Source organism: Rhineura floridana, chromosome 9, assembly GCF_030035675.1.
Source record: "Rhineura floridana isolate rRhiFlo1 chromosome 9, rRhiFlo1.hap2, whole genome shotgun sequence".
Classification (NCBI taxonomy): domain Eukaryota; kingdom Metazoa; phylum Chordata; class Lepidosauria; order Squamata; family Rhineuridae; genus Rhineura; species Rhineura floridana.
The window spans coordinates 97891158-97912667 of NC_084488.1; the positions used below are offsets into that span (position 1 = coordinate 97891158).

Genomic DNA, 21510 nt, shown 5'->3' on the forward strand with positions numbered 1-21510 from the left:
ACCTTAGGCCAGCTACTGTAGTAAGGCAGCCTTTCAGATTAAGCCTGGGGAGAAGCGCGTAGGCCAAGCCTCCCTCACCTTCCTCACCCCACTACCAAGGACCGGCCGCGGTCACACCCCAAAGGTGCGACGCAAGAACAGCGCCCCTCTGCCGCCAACGATCGGCGGCGGCCTGCCGAGCTGCGTTGGAGAGCCCGCCTCCTCCCGATGGAAAGCGCGTCCAGCCAGTCCCCGGCCGCCTCTCTGCACGCGAGCGCACGGCTCCTCCCTTCTCTCGGAGGGGGCGGCGCGGTGTCAAAGGAGGAGGGGGGGACGCCTCGAGCTGCTCTTTCAGGGACCTGCCTGCGCTGGCGGCGGTAACAGCAGGAGCATCCCCTGCGGGCAGCGCTGGCAGCGTCCAGCCAGGAGGCAGAGGAGAGGGATTTCGCGCTCCCCCGCGGCAGCTCGGCCTCCTCGATGTGCAGAGGCAGGAGGTGGCGGCGACGCCGGCGCCGGGGCTTGCCTTTGCCTCTCCGGGACTCGCTGCTTGCGCGCTCCGTGCAGCTCTGGGCCAAGCAAGCCAGCAAACAAGGCGCCTGCTGCCTCTAAGCAGCCCTCGCCAGCCCGTCCGGCTGCCGCCTCTTGGCTCTTGCATCCTTGATCGACGGCGGCTCGCGCTCCCCCTCCCGCCCCCTTGTCCCCCCTTTCAGTTTTCCCTCCGGATCCCCTTCTTCCCCCCTCCCCAAAATCTGGCTGCAGGCAAAGTGTCTTCATGAACCCCAAGGATGTCCGGGAAGCACTATAAGGGCCCCGAAGTCAGTTGTTGCATCAAGTATTTCATATTTGGCTTCAATGTCATTTTCTGGGTAAGTGGAATGATTGGTTTCGTGTAGTAAACCGGTTGAGGACGCTGCATTTTCTAGTTGTGTGCCCCCCACCCTTTCGGGGTGTGTGTGAATGAAATCAGCCCAACAGAAAATAAACACGAGGCACTTCAGCGTGTGTGTGTGGCGCTTCACACAATGAATAATCTAGTAGGATTTTGTATTTGGATATGTGTATGTATGTTTTTACAGCCAAACCCCCAACATTCTGTGCACCTCAGTGTGGTGTTCTTTTTGTGCTCGTAGTCTTTCATATTCCGTCCTTTTTAAAAGAGTGGGTTGGTTTTTTTTCTTCCATCCCTGCAGTAGATCTTGCAAAGAGAGCCCTCTCCCCACATTGCCCCTATTGTTGTGATTAAAAGGAAACTGATAAGACTTCCACGGAGTGGAGAACGCACAACTCTCTGTTCCAAGCGTGTTCCTGGAAGATTAGGAGCTCGGTAGCTTGAGAGAAGGGTTTACACAACGACTATAGGTATGAAGCCGGTTCCTTGTGGTGGGCTCCTGTTAATGCAGCAGAAACAACACGAGAAGAGAGCTGCGTGCTTAGCTGCTGCAAAAGAAAAGAAAATCTATAGGAGAGCCATCGGGATTAGGAAACGCATTTGCTTTGAAAGTCTGCATGCTCATCTCCTCTTGAGTCACCCTCCCGGTCTTTTAAATTGTTGGAATATTACATCACTGTGCTGTTTCTACAGCTTTCCCCCCATTTGCAAAAGCTTCAAATGCTTCTCTCTCTCTCTCTTTTTTAAAAATAAGGATTTTGCTCGATTCCCCCCCCCTTCGAGCCTTTATGTTTTTGGTGTATTGTTGCCCTAACGCGAGCCTTTGGCAATGCAGCTGGCTGTTCAGATGGATATTTCAGAAATGGGGATATTGACTGCTATAATGGTTACTGGAAACAATTGAATGAGTAGCGTTTGGTGATCATTGCAGTGAAGTTGGATCAAAGAAGAGCTCTCATGAACTAACCTTACTTGTGAGCAGGACATTACATAAAGGCAATTGATTCCTCGTTAATGGAGAGGATACAGAGCAGGGGTGTGCTGCATTTCTGGTTGAGAGACTGTAAAAGCAGGCTTGGCTGGAAATCTACGAGCGGTTTATGCGGAAATGCATTAAGAGCAATTCAGATCTGTTGTTCCACATGGAAGGGAAGGAAGTGTCTTCCTTCTCATCTTCTTCCTGTTGCCAGGATAAAGCTTTTGATTATTTCTGGCATTCAGGTCAGAAGTTAATGGAGATGCTGCCAAAGGCCTAGAACAGGCACAAGGTGTGAATGTTGCTGTTGAACCTGCTAGTGGAGGGGAGTGCTTCATATATAAAACAAAACGGGCTCTTGTCCATGAAAGCATTTGCCATGATAAATGTGTAAACCTTCAGTGTTACAAGTCTCTCGGTTGTATCTGGCTGGTAAGAAAGGTGAAGTCTGGTGTAAGTAAGCAGTTTTAATGCTGAGTCTTTAGCAAACTGAAAACCAAGCCTGGGATATTCAGAGTGTGCATGGCTCCTGGTATAGTAGAAGGACCCATGTAGTCCTGTCATGAGCACAATGGGCTCATCAAAGTGCTTACATGTGCCTAAAAGAGATCCTTGGAGACTGTCTAGAACAGCAGTAACTATGCTGTCAACATTACATAAAAACAGTGCAGGATTTCTGGCATTAGGAATAAGGAGGAAATATCCAAAGACGTTCTAGATTGAAAACTCTTTTTTTAAATAGGCTAATGCATATCTTAGGTAAGGGGAGGGGAAAGTTTCTTTTTCCTTTTTGCATCTTTTGCCAGAGAAAGCAGGTAAAAACAAAGGTATTCTACAACACCTTTTGAATATTTTCCTCCTTGTTTTGCCAAGGAGTAGTACAGCTCTATTGTTCCTTGCCTATTCCTAATGCCATCTTTGCATCCCATCTGTGCAGATACAAATTTGGTGCAGTGTTTTTGCAGTGGCTGTTCAGCTGACCATAGTATTGGTTCTAGAAATATGGTGTGTGTGTGTGTGCTTGCTAAAGGGGGGGGGAGCAATGCAATGAATTCAGATGTTCACCATCTGGCAAGGAGAAGGCATTGTAGAATGCACCATGTGGCTTTCTTGGACAGAACGTATTGCAGGTTCTAGACTGTATCCTGATGAGATTTAAGAACAAGATTGAAATGCAGAATATGACATATTGACAAATAAAAAGTTCCTCTCTGATTCATTGCTATGACTCCTTGCTCATTGGTTGTAATCTTGTGCATGTTTGCATTCCAAGGAAAGCTGTGCATTTATCTGTCCGGTTGGATTATCTGTCCGGTTATCACAGAGTTGTGGGATTTCAAGTTTCTCTTCCTATTGAGTGGTTATGGATGTGTTAATGGACATTGGAATGATTTATTATTTATTTATTAGATTTATGTCCCACCCTTCCTCCCAGAAGGAACGCAGAGCAGCAAACAACAATGGTGTTCAAGTGTAGCTGGAATGAATGGAGTGGTACTGGTATTATCTCCAGGAATTATGAAATCATACGAATCCAGTTTTCAGTATCATTTGCCTGATTTTCAGTTGCATCTCCATTTTAACACCTTGAGTTGCAGGGTGTTTTCAGACTGAAAGCATTCTGTATGGCACTTAATCTTTTGGTTGTTGGCTAGAGACTTCCTACCTCCCAGATTCATATAGTTGGCTGATATTTTAATGAGCATGGGCTGTAACAGCAGTGAGTGCCCGATCTACTGTGAGGTTACATAGAGGCCAGAATATCTTTACCTCATTGGCTTAGCTGCTGTGATGTCACAGAAGCAGAACAGCTCAAGGCTGAAGTGCATTGCAGACTTTAAGGACTGAAGATAATGCACAGCATCTGTAAACAATTCCTATACTCTATGGGCTTCTTAATTACACATTGTTTCTGTAAATTGGCTGATTGGTTTTGAACCTTTTGATGGAAAGCCAATTGGTTACCAGATGAATTTTGTTGCCGGGGGGGGGGGGGGAGGGAGAAGGAAGTTAAGGTGGAAAAAAGCTTAAAGTGTGAAGTAACTACAGAATTTTTAGGCTTACATCTGATTCCAGTTCATGGTCAATGAATATTCAAAAAGGACACTTTAATAGAATGATCAGACCTTACCCTGGGGGCGGATTCAAACACTATAGCTTTTTTTTTTAGTTACTCTTCTCTTGGCCAGCATCACCATGTGAGCTAATAATTTGTGGATCTGGCTCTGCAACTTCTATGATGTTGGGTGTAGATCATCATGAACCCTGTTATGGCTGAGATGTGAGTTACCATGCTTGCATGTTGCATTGCCCATGAAAATGCAACACCTAACAAGACGGTTGCATCAGGAAAAGCATGAGCCAAATTTAAACAGGCACATAATTTAACTCTAATCTGAAATGTTAGTGCAGGCGTTACATTTCAGTTTAAAGCCAGTGTGAGCCAAGATACAAGCTCTCCTGAAGTTTTTGGAGATCTGACTCTTGGACCATATTAATCTGGGGTTAGATTGTTCTTTGTAATGTGGTGAAATTGGTGTGTTGGTTTTGGACATTCAGTACATTGGGTAGTCAACTAAGTCCTACTCAGAGTGAACCTATTGAAATTAAGATTAACATGCAACTGTAAATCTGCTGCCTTGTACAGTTCGCAATGTGAAGATAAGAGTGAATTGTGAAGTGCGAGTAATACTGAAGTAAAAGATTCTACTTACACCGTATGATGGCTTAAGAATCGTTCCCAAACTTTAAAAAAACACCTTAAAAACAAGCTAATTTGGTGGGTATTCAGTGCTAGTCCTACTCAGAGAAGATCTATTAAAGTTAATGGACATGGCTAACTTAGGTTCATTGATTTCAGTGGGTCTACTCTGAGTGGGCCTTAGCTGAATAAAACCCTCTGTCATTTAGACATTTTAATTTAGCATTTTTTCTTGAGCAAATCAACCCTGCCAATCCTCCCTGCTTTCCATGTCCCAAAAAAGTCCTTATTCAGTAGCTCATTTGTACTTGACTCTTACTAGTTTTTCTTGGCTACTCTGCCATCCAGGATTTTATCTCACAAACAAGGAACTTCTCTGATCTAATAATTCATAATTTACTTCCAAGTTATTCTAGAGAGAAGATTCAGAAAGTTCATTAATTCATAATCTGTGTTGCAATTTTTTGCTGAGCACGTGCTAGGCTTATTTTTGTGGTATTAGCCATTTGGGAGGTTTAAATTGTCTTCTGGTTTGGAGATTGGCAGAAAGCGAGCTAAATCTGGTTATATAACTGTTCTCTGGGGGAAAAGCAGAGTGAAAAGCATGTTGTCCTCTGTTGGACAACAGCTAACTTGACTGCAGATCATTAATAGTATCTTGTGAAAAGGCAGTGGAAATGAGATGCACAGTCTTAGGGAAACAAAAATTGCGACTCTCTTCTAAATTAGCCTAGGGTTTGTCTTATTTTAGGAAGTTCTCACTTTGTTTTTAAATAATCTGCAGTGGTTTTGTGTAATATATATTTAGGGCTGTGTATGGATAAGATTTCACAGGAGCAAAAAACTAGATTCTGAGATGCTTGAGAATTTCACTTCTTACTTGAAAAAGCAAGTTACTAGTCCCTGTTGGTTTGAAGGTATGCGTGAAAGTGCATGAGCAATATGTGTTGAAAAGGAGCAAGATTTTTTTTTTTTTTAGGCAAAGAGACATACGTATGGTCTGTAGATCCTCTTTCTGTATATCAGGTGGGCTGTCCCCTCTTCACCCACCACAAAAAAGTGACTGGCATATGTTGCTTTGGTACTTTAAACATTAAATATTCTTTTTAAAACCTGATTGGAGAGGGTTGACATGAGTGCTGGCCATTCAACGCTGTGCATAGAGCTGCTCTGAAAAGGGAGGAAGTAGCTTTGTGATTTCCCAGCTCTTGTGTTGGCCAGCACTGTGTAAATCTGACTTGCCAAAACCTGGAAGGAGTGGTTCTTCTTGAACCCAATATAGGGGAGAAGGTTCTATGTTGTCTAAAGGGTTTGCTGCTGAAGCTATGGCCCCATCTGCACTATGCAGTCAAAGCAGCATCATATCACTTTAAACAGTCATGGCTTCTCCCAAAGAATCCTGGGAATGGTAGTTTGTAATGGTGCTGAGCATTGTTAGGAGACCCACTTGCAGAGCCACTGTTCCTTGAGTGGTTTATCAGTCAGTCCTGCTTCCCACTGGGAATTGTAGCTCTGTGAGGGGAATAGGGGTTCCCCAACAGTTCTCAATACCTTTAACAAACTGCAGTTCCCAGGATTCATTGAGGTATGCCATGACTATTTAAGGTTATATGATACTGCTCTAAATATCTGGTGCAGATGGGACCTATGTTTTATGCAGCTAAACATTTTTAATTATTTTTTCGGGAAACCCCACTGTCACTAGTTGTGTTGAAGAACATAGCAACAGGTAACGGAAAACACTTGGTCTGTGCATTTCCTCTACAGTAATGTCTCAAATCCTCAAGGAAGGCAGGTCTTTTTAAGACAGGCTTTTTAAAAGGTGAAACTGGCCAGCTTTGCTTTGCTATGGACAAACTTTCAAGCCTGTGCCTTTGCTTTAAGGTGAAACTGTCCAACATGTGCCTTTGCTTTGCTATCAATAAAGTGATAAGCCCGTGCCTTTGCTTTGCTAGGGTGAAACTTACTCGCATGTTTGTTTGCTTTGCCTTAAAGAGATCTCTTGCTTTCTTCCAGCACTGGGGAGTGAAGGATCCAATAAGATTCAGAGGAGGATGGGGGGAGTGCGTGGGTGCTGGGTAGGCACAGTTTAAAGCCCTTGTTGAAGCTGCCCCCACCATCTACGAGGAGTATAACATATCCTTATTTTTTCCATGTTATTCCTACCTCTGGTACCAGAGTTTCTGTTAAAGAAGAAATGTCCAGGAATGCATCTGAAGCATTACTGTATATCGGTTTGTGATGCTGTTTGGCTATCTTGAAATATCTGTTAGTAAAATAGATGTGGAATGGTTAATGTAGCGCTGTGTTTAAAGTGATGTAAGAGTGCTTTAAGTATAGTGCAGATATAGCCATTATAAGTGGGAATTGAACATTGATATAGGACTACCATAGACTGTTTTATCACCATGATAGCTATAGGGTTGGATCATATTTTTATGTTTACTCTAGATATCTATTTGCTACACAGGATTTTTCATGTAATGGTAATCTTAGGTCCATTAATTTTTTAAAAATGCAGCAGCAAAAATATGTAGCTGATTTTATTTATCAAAGATATATCAGGAGATATCAAAGAGAGCCCAGGGTGGCATTTTTGTTGTTGAAATTACACAAACTATTATGGAAGTTGTGCAATTTGTATGCAAGTTGTAGTGTTTAGTTTCTCTTGGTGACATTTGAAGAGGGCTGGGGGAGAATTTGATTAATTCTTTGGATATTATAATTCTATCTGTAGCGGAAGGCCCAACTTGTCACCTTGTTACCAATCTAAAGAGCAATAGGTTGTGACAGCTGTGTCATTCTGTTGGTTGATGCACATACTGACTTTCATCCCTTTGGTTTCTATATCAAGTGGCAACTGATGTATTTATCTCTAGGTAGTAAACAACAAGCTGGATTTAAATGGTGATTGGAGGCAATTCATTAGTGGTAAACGGGAATCTATGGTAACGTCAGCTTACTTGGCAGCCTCCCCAATGAGACATGTACTGTATACTCTGGAATAAGAGCTGGGAAAGTGTAATGGCTGGTACCCAAAGATATTCATATGCATGTCCAAATGTGTCTGCCATTCCTCTTTACATTGCAGATCCTTCTGCGTAGGAGACCACCTTGGAAGGTCCTGATATTCAAGAGCAATTCAAAAAGCAGCATAGGAAGCTGTGGTCTGAAGGGAGCTTTTGCACACAATGCCCCAGAAAGTTCTCTTGTAGAAGCCCCACTGAAACTAAGAGAGAGATGTACATGTGCCTTTAGTGTGGGGACACATCCCCACCATGCATTTAAAGCACATGGCTTCCCTCAAAGAACCCTGGGAATTGTAGTTAAGGTTGCTGGGACTGGTAAACTGCACATCCCCAGGATTCTTTGGAGGGCAACTGTGTGCTTTAAATGTATGATGTGGATGTGACCTGGCTATTTGAAGTTCCCTTTGGATCTTTGCCTAACTTTTTAGAGAATCTCAGTTTGTGAGAATAGGTCGTCTTTGGTGTTAGGCCTGCTCAGAGAAAACCCATTGAAGTTAGTGGATATGGCTAACGTAGGTCCATTAATTTCAGTGTTTCTTTCCTGAGTTAGACTAAAGCTGCAATCCAGTGCACACTTACCTGGGAGTAAGTCCCACTGAACCCAATAGAACTTACTTCTGAGTAGATGTGTATTGATTGCAGCCTTAGTTTGACTACAAGCTAGAGTCCCCAGGCATTGTCTCTGAGTACTTTCTGCAAGAAAAATGCAGGGATGTTGCATTAAATACAGTGAATAGGGACTGTGTAATCATCTTATTTTTTATTATAATTGTTATTTAGGCTTATTAGTCACTTGTTACCTAAAAGATCTCCAAGCAACTTACATTTAAAAACATAAATACATTATACCATAGAATAATAAAAATCATATAAAACCTACAGTTAATGTATATATATAAAACACAAAATAAAAATAAAATGAATTAACAGCCCTCCTCCAATAAAAGCCACGTGAAGGTTTGGTAGCAGACTGACAGTGAAGCAGAATCAACTTAGTCCATCAGAGGCCTGGGGAAAAAGGTACACCTTAATGTGGTGCCAGAGAGATGCCGGTGAAGATACTAGATGGACCTCACTAGGGAGACCATTCCACATCTACATGCAGCTTTCACTGGCTTTAGTACTCATAATTGCTTCCCATACAGAAGAAAAACATCAGAAGCATCCCTAGGCTATAGATCCAGTACAGGCATAACACAAGCTCACTTCAAAACAGATTTCTAAATTGGAGTCAGGCTGCATACGTTTAAAGCGTATTGCTTCACCCAGAGAATCCTGGGAACTGTAGTTCATCACTCACAGAGCCACAGTTCACATCACCCTTATCAAACTACAGTTTCCAAGAGTCTTTGGGGCAAAGTCATGTGCTTTAATGTATGTTGTGTATGCAGCCTCAGATCTGAAAAGATGTACTCCTCTCTGGTGTAAATTCTCCCCCATCCTCCTTTGGGGCTTTAGCGATTATATTAGCTTCATTGCTATCCATGGTTAAGATGGGAATCGTGGTTAATGTTAATCATAGTTTGAAACAAGGTTTTGAAGTGGGCTTGCAAATCCTGGTTAAGGTGGGGACCTGGTTAGTGTTAGGCACATTGATGCAGATATAACAATGAACTTTGTTTAAAGCTGTCAACAAAAAGGAGGAAGGGATTTCATTCCTGAGAGGGAAGAAGTGTACATTCCCAAAATTTGCTTCCAATTTGCGAACCATGGTTTGCATGGAGCCGCCATTAATATCTGCACCAGACCAGAGAGCGAGAAAATCAGCTACTCTCTTTGCAGAAGTAGAAGCATGAATTGTGAAGCATTTGTATGTTGGGAGAACATTCAGGCACAAACATGAAATGCTTAAGTATACTGCATTGGGCTATTATTTGCAAGTGAGGCAGTAGAGAAGGAAGCAGCCAGTGAAAGGATGCATAATCAAATTATGTAAAAGCCAATTATTTGACACTTTTGGACTGATCCTTCAGATAGATTGTCACTGTCCTTTCATAACACCAATCTCCTTTCATAACACCAATCTGTATAATCCAGTTATTTTTAAATGGGATTTCCCTGAAAGTTTGCACAAACATAAATATACCAGGATTTTAAGTGCGGGTTCTTTTCGATGAAAATCTGCCTAAATGGTAGCTGGCACTAGGGCAATAAAAGTCTTTTTAAAATCTGAAAAGAGCAGCTGGTGTGGAAATAAAATAGCCAGATGAGCCACTCTTACTTGAATGCTTTGTACTCCACTAGCTATTCCTGCTTTCCAGCCTTGCTTTTATTTATTTATTTTGTTAAGCTGAGCTTTGCTTTTGGTTTTCCAAGTAAAATACATACCAATGCTTGCTTTGAGACTGGTGGGCCTAGATGGACGATTCACTATATGTACTTATTATTATTATTAAATTTTATTTATACCCCGCCATTCGGTCAAAGGCCTTCAAGGCGGCTTACAAAGAAAAATAAAATACAATAAAATACAATAAAAACAATATAATTTACAAAAATTAAATTAAATAACAAATAACATTATCATAATATTGTTAATTAAAAGCAGGGATTGCCCAGGGTTCCAATCTGAAGAAGTTATTAGTTAAATTGAAAGTACTGGGGAGCCCCAGGTTCAAGTCCCCACTCAGCTCCCTAGATGACCTTCGGACCATCATCTTCCCTCCAGCTAACCGACACTGCAGGGCTGCTTTCTTGCGGGGCGCTTTGTGCTGCAGAGGCTGGAGGCTTGAATGGTTGGAGGGGCGTCAGGCCTTACCAAAATTATTAAATTTCTGTCCTGTTCTTCCTCCCAAAGGAAGGGTAGCAGAAGGCAGCAGAACAATACAATTAATTTTTTTTAAATTAAAACATCTAAAAACCATTTTCACAGCTAATAATTTCAAGGTTGATGGGAAGGAACAAAATATTTCAGCCTTCAACTGCGTGTTTGAATAGGAATGTTTAAAAATTCCTCCTGAATGTTAATAGAAATGCACCTTACCAGGGAAGGCATTCCAAAAATGGGGAACCACCACTGGGTCAGCACCAGCTAGGCAGTGTCACCAACAGGGTACACAAGTCTTGAGAATATTAATTCAGGGTGATGGTTCCTCTACCCCAGGTTTGCTCTCCTGAGCTTGTGTGCTTCTGTCCTTTCCTGCCCCATGTCCTTAGCTGCCACTGTCCTCTTTTAAGCTGAAAGGAAAACTGAGTGAGCTGATGTAAGTACTGGTGTTTCTGCCTTGGAAGCTACAGGTTGGGAGCTTTTTCGTGTTGCCAGTACTGTCTTTAAGCAGCTGCAGTGGGCTTCCTGAAGAGCACATTGGAGTGAGCTGGGAGGCAAAGTTTTATGCTCATCTGCTCCCAAGGTCCAGTGGCTGCTTGCCTGCGGAGTTGCAAGTTCTGCTTTGTACTGTCACGTGGTGACCTCCTCGTGTATGTGCAATGTATGGATATGTTGATATCCCCTTCTCTGTAGTCATGCAGACCAAAGTCTATAAAAATGCATCTGTGACAATGACAGCTATAATATTCCAGAAAGGACCATCAATACAATTTACAGAGGGAGCTCTTCTACTGATGTAGGGACATCTGGATCTGTTGCTAAGTTTGTACACACGGGCCACTCCATCTTCCACTCTAAGCATTAAGCTATATGAGATCTCAAGCAGGGGCTGCGAAGTATGACTCATCAAACCATGTGTTAGCCTGGTCACAAAAGAGGTTTTAGTCATGCTCAAACTTTCCGCGCTTACCAGTTATAGTGGTATATTTGCTCTCCCCCCCCACACTTTTGGAATGGTACTAAAAATGTCATCATTCAGTTAGTATTCCAGAATAATGTACTAAAAACACATACACTTTTTCTTCTACTGTAAAAAAAAAAAGCACCTTCTGTGAAAGATCTGGAATGGTCCCCAATATTTTCACTTGTGTGGCATGTGTACAAGCATTGTCCTGGTTTCTGTCTGGAGGGGCTGGGAATTGGTGGGCCTGGTTTTGGAGACGTCTGTTTTGTGCCACTTCCCTCTGACCAGTGGTGCAAGCTGTCACTTTGCAAGCTCACTGATGAGAGAAATGGCAGATAGCGAAGGAAGTTCAGAGATGAGCCTTAACGGCTGTGGGGTTTCCATAATTTATCTCATCCAACTACTTCTAATCTCCTACATTCCCACAAGATTAGAAATCTGATTTTTAAAAAAAAAATGCCAAAAAAGGACAAAAATCTGGAATAGTATGCATATATTAAAACAAAGGGAAAGGGCTATTCCTGTGTGCATGCTTATAACTCTGACACTGGCTGGGAGGAGCACATGGGTACCTAAGGGTAGCCTGTGTGTACAAGTACCTAAGGCTGTGACTACAGCCACAGAACATTTCTCAATTCAGGCAATTCAAGGAAAACTCCACACTCGCTCTCTACAACAACAACAACTTTATTACGGTCATAGACCAGAAATACAATGTTACATCTGTACAAACATCAATTATCGTTAGAATACGACTTAAAACCCAAAGATCCTAAAAAGTTCAAATTAAAAAAAAAAGGATAAAACCAACGAATATTAAAATTTGTTTTCAATCTAAAAAACAGACACTCTAGCTGTTAGGCTATCAATAGAGAGCAGTGCACTGTATCCCTAAAATTGGTATAAGAGTAAGTTTCTCCTACAGCTTAGAGTATCTACACTCTATAAATACATAGATCTTATAAAAGTTGAGAAACATGTAGGGACTTCCTGAAACGAATAGCAGCAGCACAAAAACAGGCTACCTTAGCTGTTACATAGGGGTTACGATCTGATAAAAGATAGTCTACATAGAAAATTTCATCTCTGTTAGGGAATCTTTGGAGAATTGGAGTAATTAGGACAGTTCTGAAATCACAGTAAAATGGACAGTGAAGTAAAACATGATCAACCAACTCCACTGTACTATTATCGCAAGGGCATACCCGTTTAACATATTCAAGTTTCTTATACCTGCCCTCCAAAAGTGCAGAGGGTAGTATATTCAATTTCGCAAGGGTGAACGCTGATCTAAGTTTAGGGGCCGTCAAATCAGTTAGATAATAAGCATGGGCAAATGGCCTTATATTATATCTAAGTCCAGGGTTAGCTGCAGCACGAGTTAGATGAGTTTGTAATTCGATATCATAAATTCTGTAAAGAATATAAGATTTTGCTTTAAAACAACCCAATGACAAAACCATAGGGAGAGAAAACCCTATGGATTGTAATATAGATGTTAAAGACTTTTTCCATTTGGAACAGAAAACATCAGAGAGCGTTAAAGGGGCCAACCCCATTGGCATAAACAGCAATTTTAACCACAGTTTAATTTTAAGCATCCATATGCGAGCTTTTATTGTAATAACCCCTGCTTCTAAACGAAGGATCGCATTGGGGACACAAGATGGAATGCCAAAGATCGATCTTAGAAATTTCGTCTGGACCGTTTCAAAAGGTGCATAGTTATCATAGGCACCAATTTGCGCACCATAGAGTAATTGTGCGACTACTTTGGCCACAAAAATCTGAATAGCAGAGGGGATGTGCTGTCCTCCTTTATTATAATAACAGGAGAGGAGTGCCCTTGCAGTTTTATGTGCATTGGCAGTAGCATTTTTTATTTGAGTTCGCCATGATCCTGAGGAATGGAATACCATCCCAAGGTATCTGTAGGTCGTGACCTGTTCTATTGGGTAATTATTAATCTGCCAGTGATGTTTTAGTCTCCTCCTGGTAAAGACCAAGACTTTCGACTTGTCATGATTAATTTCCAGGAGTTCCTTTTTGCAGTAATTAGCAAGGGCACTCAGCAATCGTTTCAGCCCAACAGGTGTCAAAGAAAGCAGGACCGCATCATCAGCATACATAAGAATCGATATAGGCCTGTTACACAAACTAGGATAATGGGTTCCTATTGGTGAAAGAGTTTCAACCAAGGTGTTAATATATAGATTAAACAACAAGGGAGCTAAAACGCATCCTTGTTTCACACCTTTAAAGGTTGGAATTGACCTTGATAGGTGTCCAGCTCTGTTATACCTAATACGTAAGTGGGTAGATTCGTATAAACAACCTATTAGTGCGAGCAGGCGTCTATCTATATTAGTAGTCTCCAACTTCTCCCAAAGTTTGTGTCTAGGCACCGAATCGAAAGCTGATTTGAAGTCTATGAATGCAGCATAAAGAGCCCCTCCAGAGGGTGATGCATATTTTTCTATTAGGTGCTGTAGGACCAAACCGTGGTCCATCGTGGAATGGCCAGCTCTAAATCCCGCCTGTTCTTCAGCCAGGATATTTTCCTGTTTCATCCAGGGTAGGAGCTTCTCGCTTAAATGGGTGGCATAAATCTTGCTGATAATGTTTAGCAAACTGATTGGTCTATAGTTAGCCGGATCCGCTCTGTTACCCTTTTTAAAGATGGGGATAATTATTGCCAGGCCCCAGTCTTTTGGAATAGAGATGTCAGAGTCTATACATGTAAATAGGGTAGCTAAAACTGGTGCCCACCAATCCACATTGTTTTTAAATACTTCTGGTGGAATATTATCCGACCCTGGTGCTTTGCCTGGTTTCAGTTTGGCAATTAGGCCAATAATTTCTTTAGGTGTAACAGGAGGCCATTCAGGGAAATTGTGGTCATTTGGCTTGGGTGGAAGATGGAATATCTGATCATTCACAGAGATTTTAGTGAAATAATCTTCCCAAGTAGTCACAGATATATGATATTCCAAGTTATCTGAGAGATTGGGCCATCCTTTGGCTACCATTTTCCAAAAGGTAAGTGTATCCTTAGATGTAGATGCTTTCAGTAAACGTTGCCAATCTTCTTTTTGAGCTAGAGACTTTTTAGCTTTAATTAGATGTTTATAGCATTTCTTCTCCTCCAACCAGTTTATCAGTAATTGTGGGGAGTTATTATTTCTATACTCTCTGTACTTTGTAATAAGGAGGTTCTTCTGGGCCACGCATTCATGATCAAACCAAGGTTTCGATCGAAAAATAGGTCTAAAAGTCTTAGTCTCAGGTTTAGAAAATAAGCTCTTTTGAAGAACCTGAATCAATTGTTGGAGAGTATCAAGAACAGAATCTGCAGAATTTGCAGCAATAAGCGCCTCGTGCATTAGAAGACAGCTTTCAGAATTTAACAGATCTTTAAGGTCGGATTCTAAATAAGTCGACCATCTAATACGTGTGGCTCGCCTTTCAATTTCCCCACCCAGAGTTAGTTCTTGCTCAATATATCTGATTTGATTATCACAAGATAGGGTAAGAGCTAACGGTAGGTGGTCACTTTCAGGGCAAATGTCCACTTGACACAAGGACACGGCATGTAGGAGCTCCCGAGAGACTATAAAAAAATGGATAGTGGAAGCTCTAGTACCGGATAGGTAGGTGAATTCTCCCTTAAAATCTCCCTCTACTCGCCCATTTACCAATATCAAATTCAGATTGTTCAGCATTTGCATCAGGTAGAGCCCGAGATAATTGATGCCTTGATCTTTTGAATGTCTAATCAGAATATCGAAAGCACCTTCTGTTGCTGGCAGAAGTTCCTTAAAACGTGAATAAAGGACTTCATCACTCGGGCCTATTCTGGCATTGAAATCTCCCGCTAGCATAACCATAGCAGCCGGAAATAAATTTGTCAACTTGGTGATGTACTCCTCAAGTCTCAGTATCATAGCCTTCGCTGGTTTATTTCGTTGGCAGGGGGGTAGATAGACATTAATAAGCAGAATCCAAGCCCACTTGAAATTGATTACTATCGAAGTAGCTAACCCTACCAGGGGATCAAGATTGGTAATTAATGCGCACAATCTGGTAGTAACAAGCAGGGTCAGTCCACCCTTGGGGCGTCCACCTTTAGTGCTAGGGATTGCAGACAGCACGTAAGACGCATACCCATTCATATGGATTTCCTCACAGGCCCAAGTCTCCTGGAGAAGAATGACGTCATATATTTTAAGATAACCTAAAAAAGATGGATCGGAAGATTTATTCTTCCAACCAGAGATGTTCCAAGACAGAATTACCAATTGTGTCATAGGATGCTTAGATGTTTGTCAAGTTGTTACAAAATGAAGAGGAAGAGAGTTCTGCATTATCTTTGAGACAGATGGTAACTCCATGAAGGGCTCAATAGGGGTAATTTTCTCTAAAGTTGGGTCAATTCTGACATTAGAGATTTTTGGCTTCGAGGATTTTAGCCAACAGTTCTTGACACTGCCAATCTTCTGTGGGAATCCCTCCTCATTCTCATTAAGCCATCTCATATCCGTCCATGAGGGAGTTTCATAGAGAACTACTCCTGGTTTGGAAGGAGACAGTCGTTCCTGGTTGGTAAAGGACTGAGACGTATTCGGTGTCATTAAATTCATTTCTGCAGAAATCTGAACAGGGCAGCTAGTTTTAGTAAATTCGATTAATCCAATAGTAGTGTTTCGTGGCTCTGTATGGTGGTTAGCATTTAGAGTCTCAGGTTCTGGTCTTTTAGTGCTTGCTATCTCATTGCAACCCTCTTTTACAGGAAAAATCCGTCTGCTTTCTAGAAGGATTTTTAACGTGTTGAGCCTTGCAATAATTTCAGCTTGAGCTACTGATGGTAGGAGGGAGAAAGAATTTAGTAGCATTTGCTCCTCTTCAGTGAGGGAAACCAACTCCTTTTGGTCCCCTGTCCCTGTTTGTGATATTAAAGGCCGTGGGTCAAGGACTTTGACAGAAGAATAATCATCCTCGATTTTGAGGTCAATTAAATTTATTGTCGGGGTTTTGTCAATGTTTCTCAGTTTTTCTATCTCTTTAGTTGGAGCATGAGATAATAACGGTTGAGGTGGCGCAGTATTCACAAACATTCTAGAAACAAAAATACCCCTAACATGTAGCGCATCTCTGTTGTCATAGAGTATCTTGGTTTTACATGGTTCGTTAAAAGTCACCACCAACCGGGCGATGACATAGTTATAAAATAAAAATTCAGTTTGGAATATATCCTCACTTGTAATTGAAGCTGAGGTAATATCGTTAAGGACTGTTAAAAGATGGGCCTTACGCTCTTTTTGGGACAGCAAACCTGTAGGTTTGGGGAAATTCGATAGAACCAATTTATGTTTATCAAGTATCAGACACCACTTCCATGTCTTTGGCATTGTTCTCAGCTCCGATGATGTAGGTGGCTGGAGATCTTGTTGAGGCAACTTGTGTACTAAAAGACTAGAATCTGTACTGGGGAGCAACGCAGGGGTTATGTTGTCTTCGCTACGTATAATATTAATTCCCCCCTTGATTTGTTGAGGCTCAAGTTGTTCGGATTTGGATTTAGCTGTATCCTTGGTGGCCGCCTTGGGGGGCAGTATCACATCCCGCTTTATGACAGTGTCCAGAAGTTTAAACAACTTTTGAAAGAAGAAACTGTTAGTATTATGCCGGTTTTTTAGATGTTTAATATTTTTACTCTTCTTTAAATGGTTACTCCGAATCCTTACAGTTTTCTTCTTGAGCAGTTTGGTACCCCTCAGAGATGGATTTTTAATTTGTCCAAGTTGTGAGGGGATAACAGATGGAAGTACATCTGTGTTCGCGTCCTCTCGCGTTCGTCCAAATTTTATGTGTACCTCCGCCAAAAAAGGTAATAGTTCATTAGTTTCTGCTAAGAACATTTTAATGTGCTCTATATCTCTGGTTATCATACAGATCCACGGATCAATTAGTAATGTAGTTCCTTCATGTGAAGCGATTGAGTTCTTAACTGCCTCATTATGAGCAAATGAATTAATACTTAATTTGAGTTCCCTCTCGGAAAGTTCCGGGGCTTTTGGGAGAGGGTTGGAACTCTGTCCAGTTTGTTCAGCTGCTTCAATTGGTCCCTCATTTGTAGGTATATTGACTAAGCCTTGTTGATCCATGCATTCCGCTCTAGCTATTTCTTGCACCAGATTTAGGGAGACCGAAGTGCAATCTTCAATTTGCAAGCCCCTGAGATTATCCAGTGACCAATCCAATATTGTGGGTGAATGACGGGAGTCTACCCCAGCTGGTTCTTTATCTTCCTTTCTTTCATGCGTTCTTTCAATATTCTCTTTAGGGGAATAGAAATGAGTGATTTTTGACTGTTTAGACTGTCCCTTTCCACTGGTCACTTCAAGTGAGGGAACAATCCCCATGGTCTTACAGGCATTTCTAGTAAGCACCATATTTCAGTGCTGTCCCCTTAAGAGTTATTTCAGAAAAGATTAAAAGCCGTTTCTGCAGCAAGCAGCGTAAAATGAGAACGAGTAATCTCTCATAGATATCCTACTACAACAGCTTGAAGGGCTTGACGTCATTATCGATGTCCAAAGAATAGTAAGGAAAATTATTCTATCCACTTACTTAATGTAGCTTCAAGCGTTGTTAAGGGTGAAGAGGACTAACTTCAGCAGGCATTAGTCAGCATAATAATGATAATACACTCCCAAGGCCAGCAAATGTCTCCAGTAAGCGTAAAAATATCTCAGGAGTCTCCAGTAGAGATAAAGATAAATGAAATAAATGCTTGGCCTTGGAATAATAACCCCTTTAGAAGATGGAATGCAGAGCTCCGAACTAAGCGTCGCCATCTTGGCCCCTTCCCGCTCTCTAATAATGGTGACATGTGACCAAAGTTATTTATTTATTTTATTTGTATCCTGCCCTTCCTCCCAGCAGGAGCCCAGGGTGGCAAACAAAGCACTAAAACACTTTAAAACATCATAAAAACAAATCTTAAAATACATTAAAACAAAACAGCATTAAAAACATTTAAAAAACATAAGAAGAGCCTGCTGGATCAGGCCAGTGGCCCATCTAGTCCAGCATCCTGTTCTCACAGTGGCCAACCAGGTGCCTGGGGGAAGCCCGCAAACAGGACCCGAGTGCAAGAACACTCTCCCCTCCTGAGGCTTCCGGCAACTGGTTTTCAGAAACTTTTTAAAAGGGTTAAAAACATTATTAAAAAACATATTAAACAATTCTGACACAGATGCATACTGCGATAGGTCTCAACTGAAAAGGCATGTTGAAGTCTTCAAAAGGCACCGAAAAGATAGCAGAGATGGCGCCTGCCTAATATTCAAAGGGAGGGAATTCCACAGGGTAGGTGCTGCCACACTAAAGGTCCATTTCCTATATTGAGCAGAACGAACCTCCTGATAAGATGGTATCCGCAGGAGGCCCTCACCTGCAGAGTGCAGTGATCGACTGGGTATATAAGGGGTAAGACGGTCTTTCAGGTATCCTGGTCCCGAGCTGTATAGGGCTTTGTATACCAAAACTAGAAACTTGAACTTGGCCTGGTAGCAAATGGGCAGCCAGTGCAGTTCTTTCAGCAGCGGAGTGACATGTTGGCGATAGCCTGCTCCAGTGAGCAGTCTGGCCGCCACATTTTGCACCAGCTGCAGCTTCCGGACCAGCCTCAAGGGCAGCCCTACATAGAGCGCATTACAGTAATCCAGCCTAGAGGTTACCAGTGTGTGGACAACAGTGGTCAGGCTGTCCCAGTGCAGAAACGGCTGCAGCTGTCTCACCAGCCAAAGCTGGTAAAAGGCACTCCTTGCCACGGAGGTCACCTGGGCCTCTAGCAACAAAGATGGATCCAGGAGCACCCCCAGACTACGGACCTGCTCTTTCAGAGGGAGTACGACCCCATCCAAAGCAGGCAACTGACCAATTATCCGAACTCGGGAACCACCAACCCACAGCACCTCCATCTTGCCAGGATTCAGACTCAGTTTATTGGCCCTCATCCAGTTTACAAGTTACAAGGCAATCAGCTACAAATTTACTCTTTAAAACATTGGATCAAACAAACTCTACCGCTGTAAATTGTAAGGGGGTACTTGTAGCTCATACTGCAAAAAAAAAAGTAGCATATACATGTACAACCTTGTGAATGCCTGGACGCAAAACAGTTGGTGTCATTTTAGTTTTCAATTCAAAGATTATGGAAGAAAATCCAACAGATCTTCCTTTCCCTCCAAATAATATTAGTTCTTCAGTAAGTGCTGTGTAAATCTGAAAGTGTGTTTCGTGCTTGGCTCCTGCAGCATTTAAACAGCACAAAGGGAGTTTTCCAGCCTTTATAACAATTGGGGCCTTATTTTTGCAGCCTCTATTTACAAGTAGTTCCCATTGACTTTAATGGAAGTTGGCTTGGTGCGGCAGCCGCATATTCAGACTCTTTTGGTTTTCATCCAGCGTGAGGAAAAGATGTGAAAAGAGTTCAAAAAGAGCCATGGCCATTATTTGCAATCTGCTTAAATAGCCAAAGAGCAAATGTGGAGGATCAGGCAGCTTGGATGTAACTGGGATGCACCCTCTGATAAGAGGCTTGTGGAAAGTGGGTTTATTTTTCCTGTCTTCTGCAAATACTTCAGATGGATGTAACTTTATTTACTAACTTGTTAAAGAGAATGGTAATAGCTCATCTATGGGTTGAGATTTGCAGGGGAGCCTTCCCAGTACAGCTAAGAGTTTGCAGATAGTCACAGTAAGACATCTTTCAGCCTCAGTTTGCTGAAAGTAAAATGGGGCTGATAGTGACTTGCATTACAGGGTGGGCAACAAGAATGAACAAGACTGGAATTGTGAAATGGCTTGTATGTTAAGTAATCTGTTCGTGATGCTCATGGAATGCAACAGTAGATAATGGCCCTCTTGTCTCGATGTGGGTATCAATTGAGGAGAATGTGAGCATTTTCCTTGGCCTTTACCAGCGTTCTAGTACCTCTGTGTCCTGACTCTGTCAGGCACTCATACAAACCCTGAGCAGCAGCATTATACCTTTTCTGACATTGGTCTTAAGCAGGAGGATTTTCTTAGCCCGAAAACTTCCAAGAGATTTGTTGTGTTCTCACTAGCTACTCCCTTTTTGCAATTGGATCTTGCACCTCCATTTTATTTCTTCTAAATATTTATATTCTCATCTTTTTAGGACTACGCCCTAACATGGCTGCTTCCAGAAGTAGGTAACAACAGTTACAATAAAAATAGAAATAAGAAATTAAAGCTCAGAAGCATAAGGCCATCACTGGACAGATCAAACCACAAGGGCTCAGTGGAGAGAGAGGAATGCTCACTTGTAACTTGCATCTTGGGGACTGGAAGGACACAAAGGAGAGAAGAGGGCCAGCTGGCCATGCAGTAGCCTTCTGGTTCCAACAGGCTTTTTTAAAGGTGCAACTGATCAGCCTTGCTTTGCTATCCATAAACTTTCAAACCTGTGCCTTTGCTTTAAGATGAAACTGACCAGCCTATCCATAACTTTGCTATCAATAAACTGATAAGGTGTCCCTTTGCTTTGCTAGGGTGAAACTGACCAGTCTGTGTGTTTGCTTTGCATTAAAGAGATCCCTTGCTTTCTCTCAGGGCTAGGGAGGGAAGGATCCAATATGATTCAGAGGAGGAGAGGGGGAAGGAAGGGAAGTGAGTGGGTGCCGGGTAGGCACCCTTTAAAGCCCCTGTTGAGGCTGCCCCCACCATCTAAGTGGGTGTAGGAACCTATCCCTATTCTTTCCATGCCATTCCTACGTCTGGTACCAGAGTTTCTGTTAAAGTAGTAATGTCCAGAAATGCATCTACGTTACGTTACGTTTTACTTCTAGGCCGCCTTTTGGCCAAATAGGCCCCCAAGGTGGCTTACACACAAATACAAATACAAAATGCAAATAAAAACAATACAATTTACAATAAAAAAAATCAAACTAACAAGGTCCTAACATCTCTTAAAAAAAAAAAAAAAAACAGGAGCAGCAAACCAAAAGCATTAATCTTCCTGGTAAAGGGCAGTCCCCAGAAAAATGTCACTAAGAGCAGAGGTGGGGGGCAAAGCAGGTGGAAAAGCATGCCCCTTGATGGTCCCAGCACAGTCCCATCCCTGCAGCAGCATGTCTCAGTCTGCAGCTCTTCCTGATAAGGCCCAGGCAGAGGGG

The 21510-nt window shown here is 42.2% G+C and overlaps 1 protein-coding gene across 1 annotated transcript in view; it reads left to right on the plus strand.

The window, feature by feature from the left end:
- Positions 1–270: 270 nt before the first annotated feature.
- Positions 271–21510, plus strand: part of TSPAN5 (tetraspanin 5) — a 118019-nt gene continuing 96779 nt past the window's right edge. Inside the window, exon 1 of the mRNA XM_061582901.1 lies at positions 271–845. Within this exon, the coding sequence (XP_061438885.1) occupies positions 765–845 (81 nt within the window). The 5' untranslated portion in view covers positions 271–764. The remainder of the gene's footprint in view (positions 846–21510) is intronic.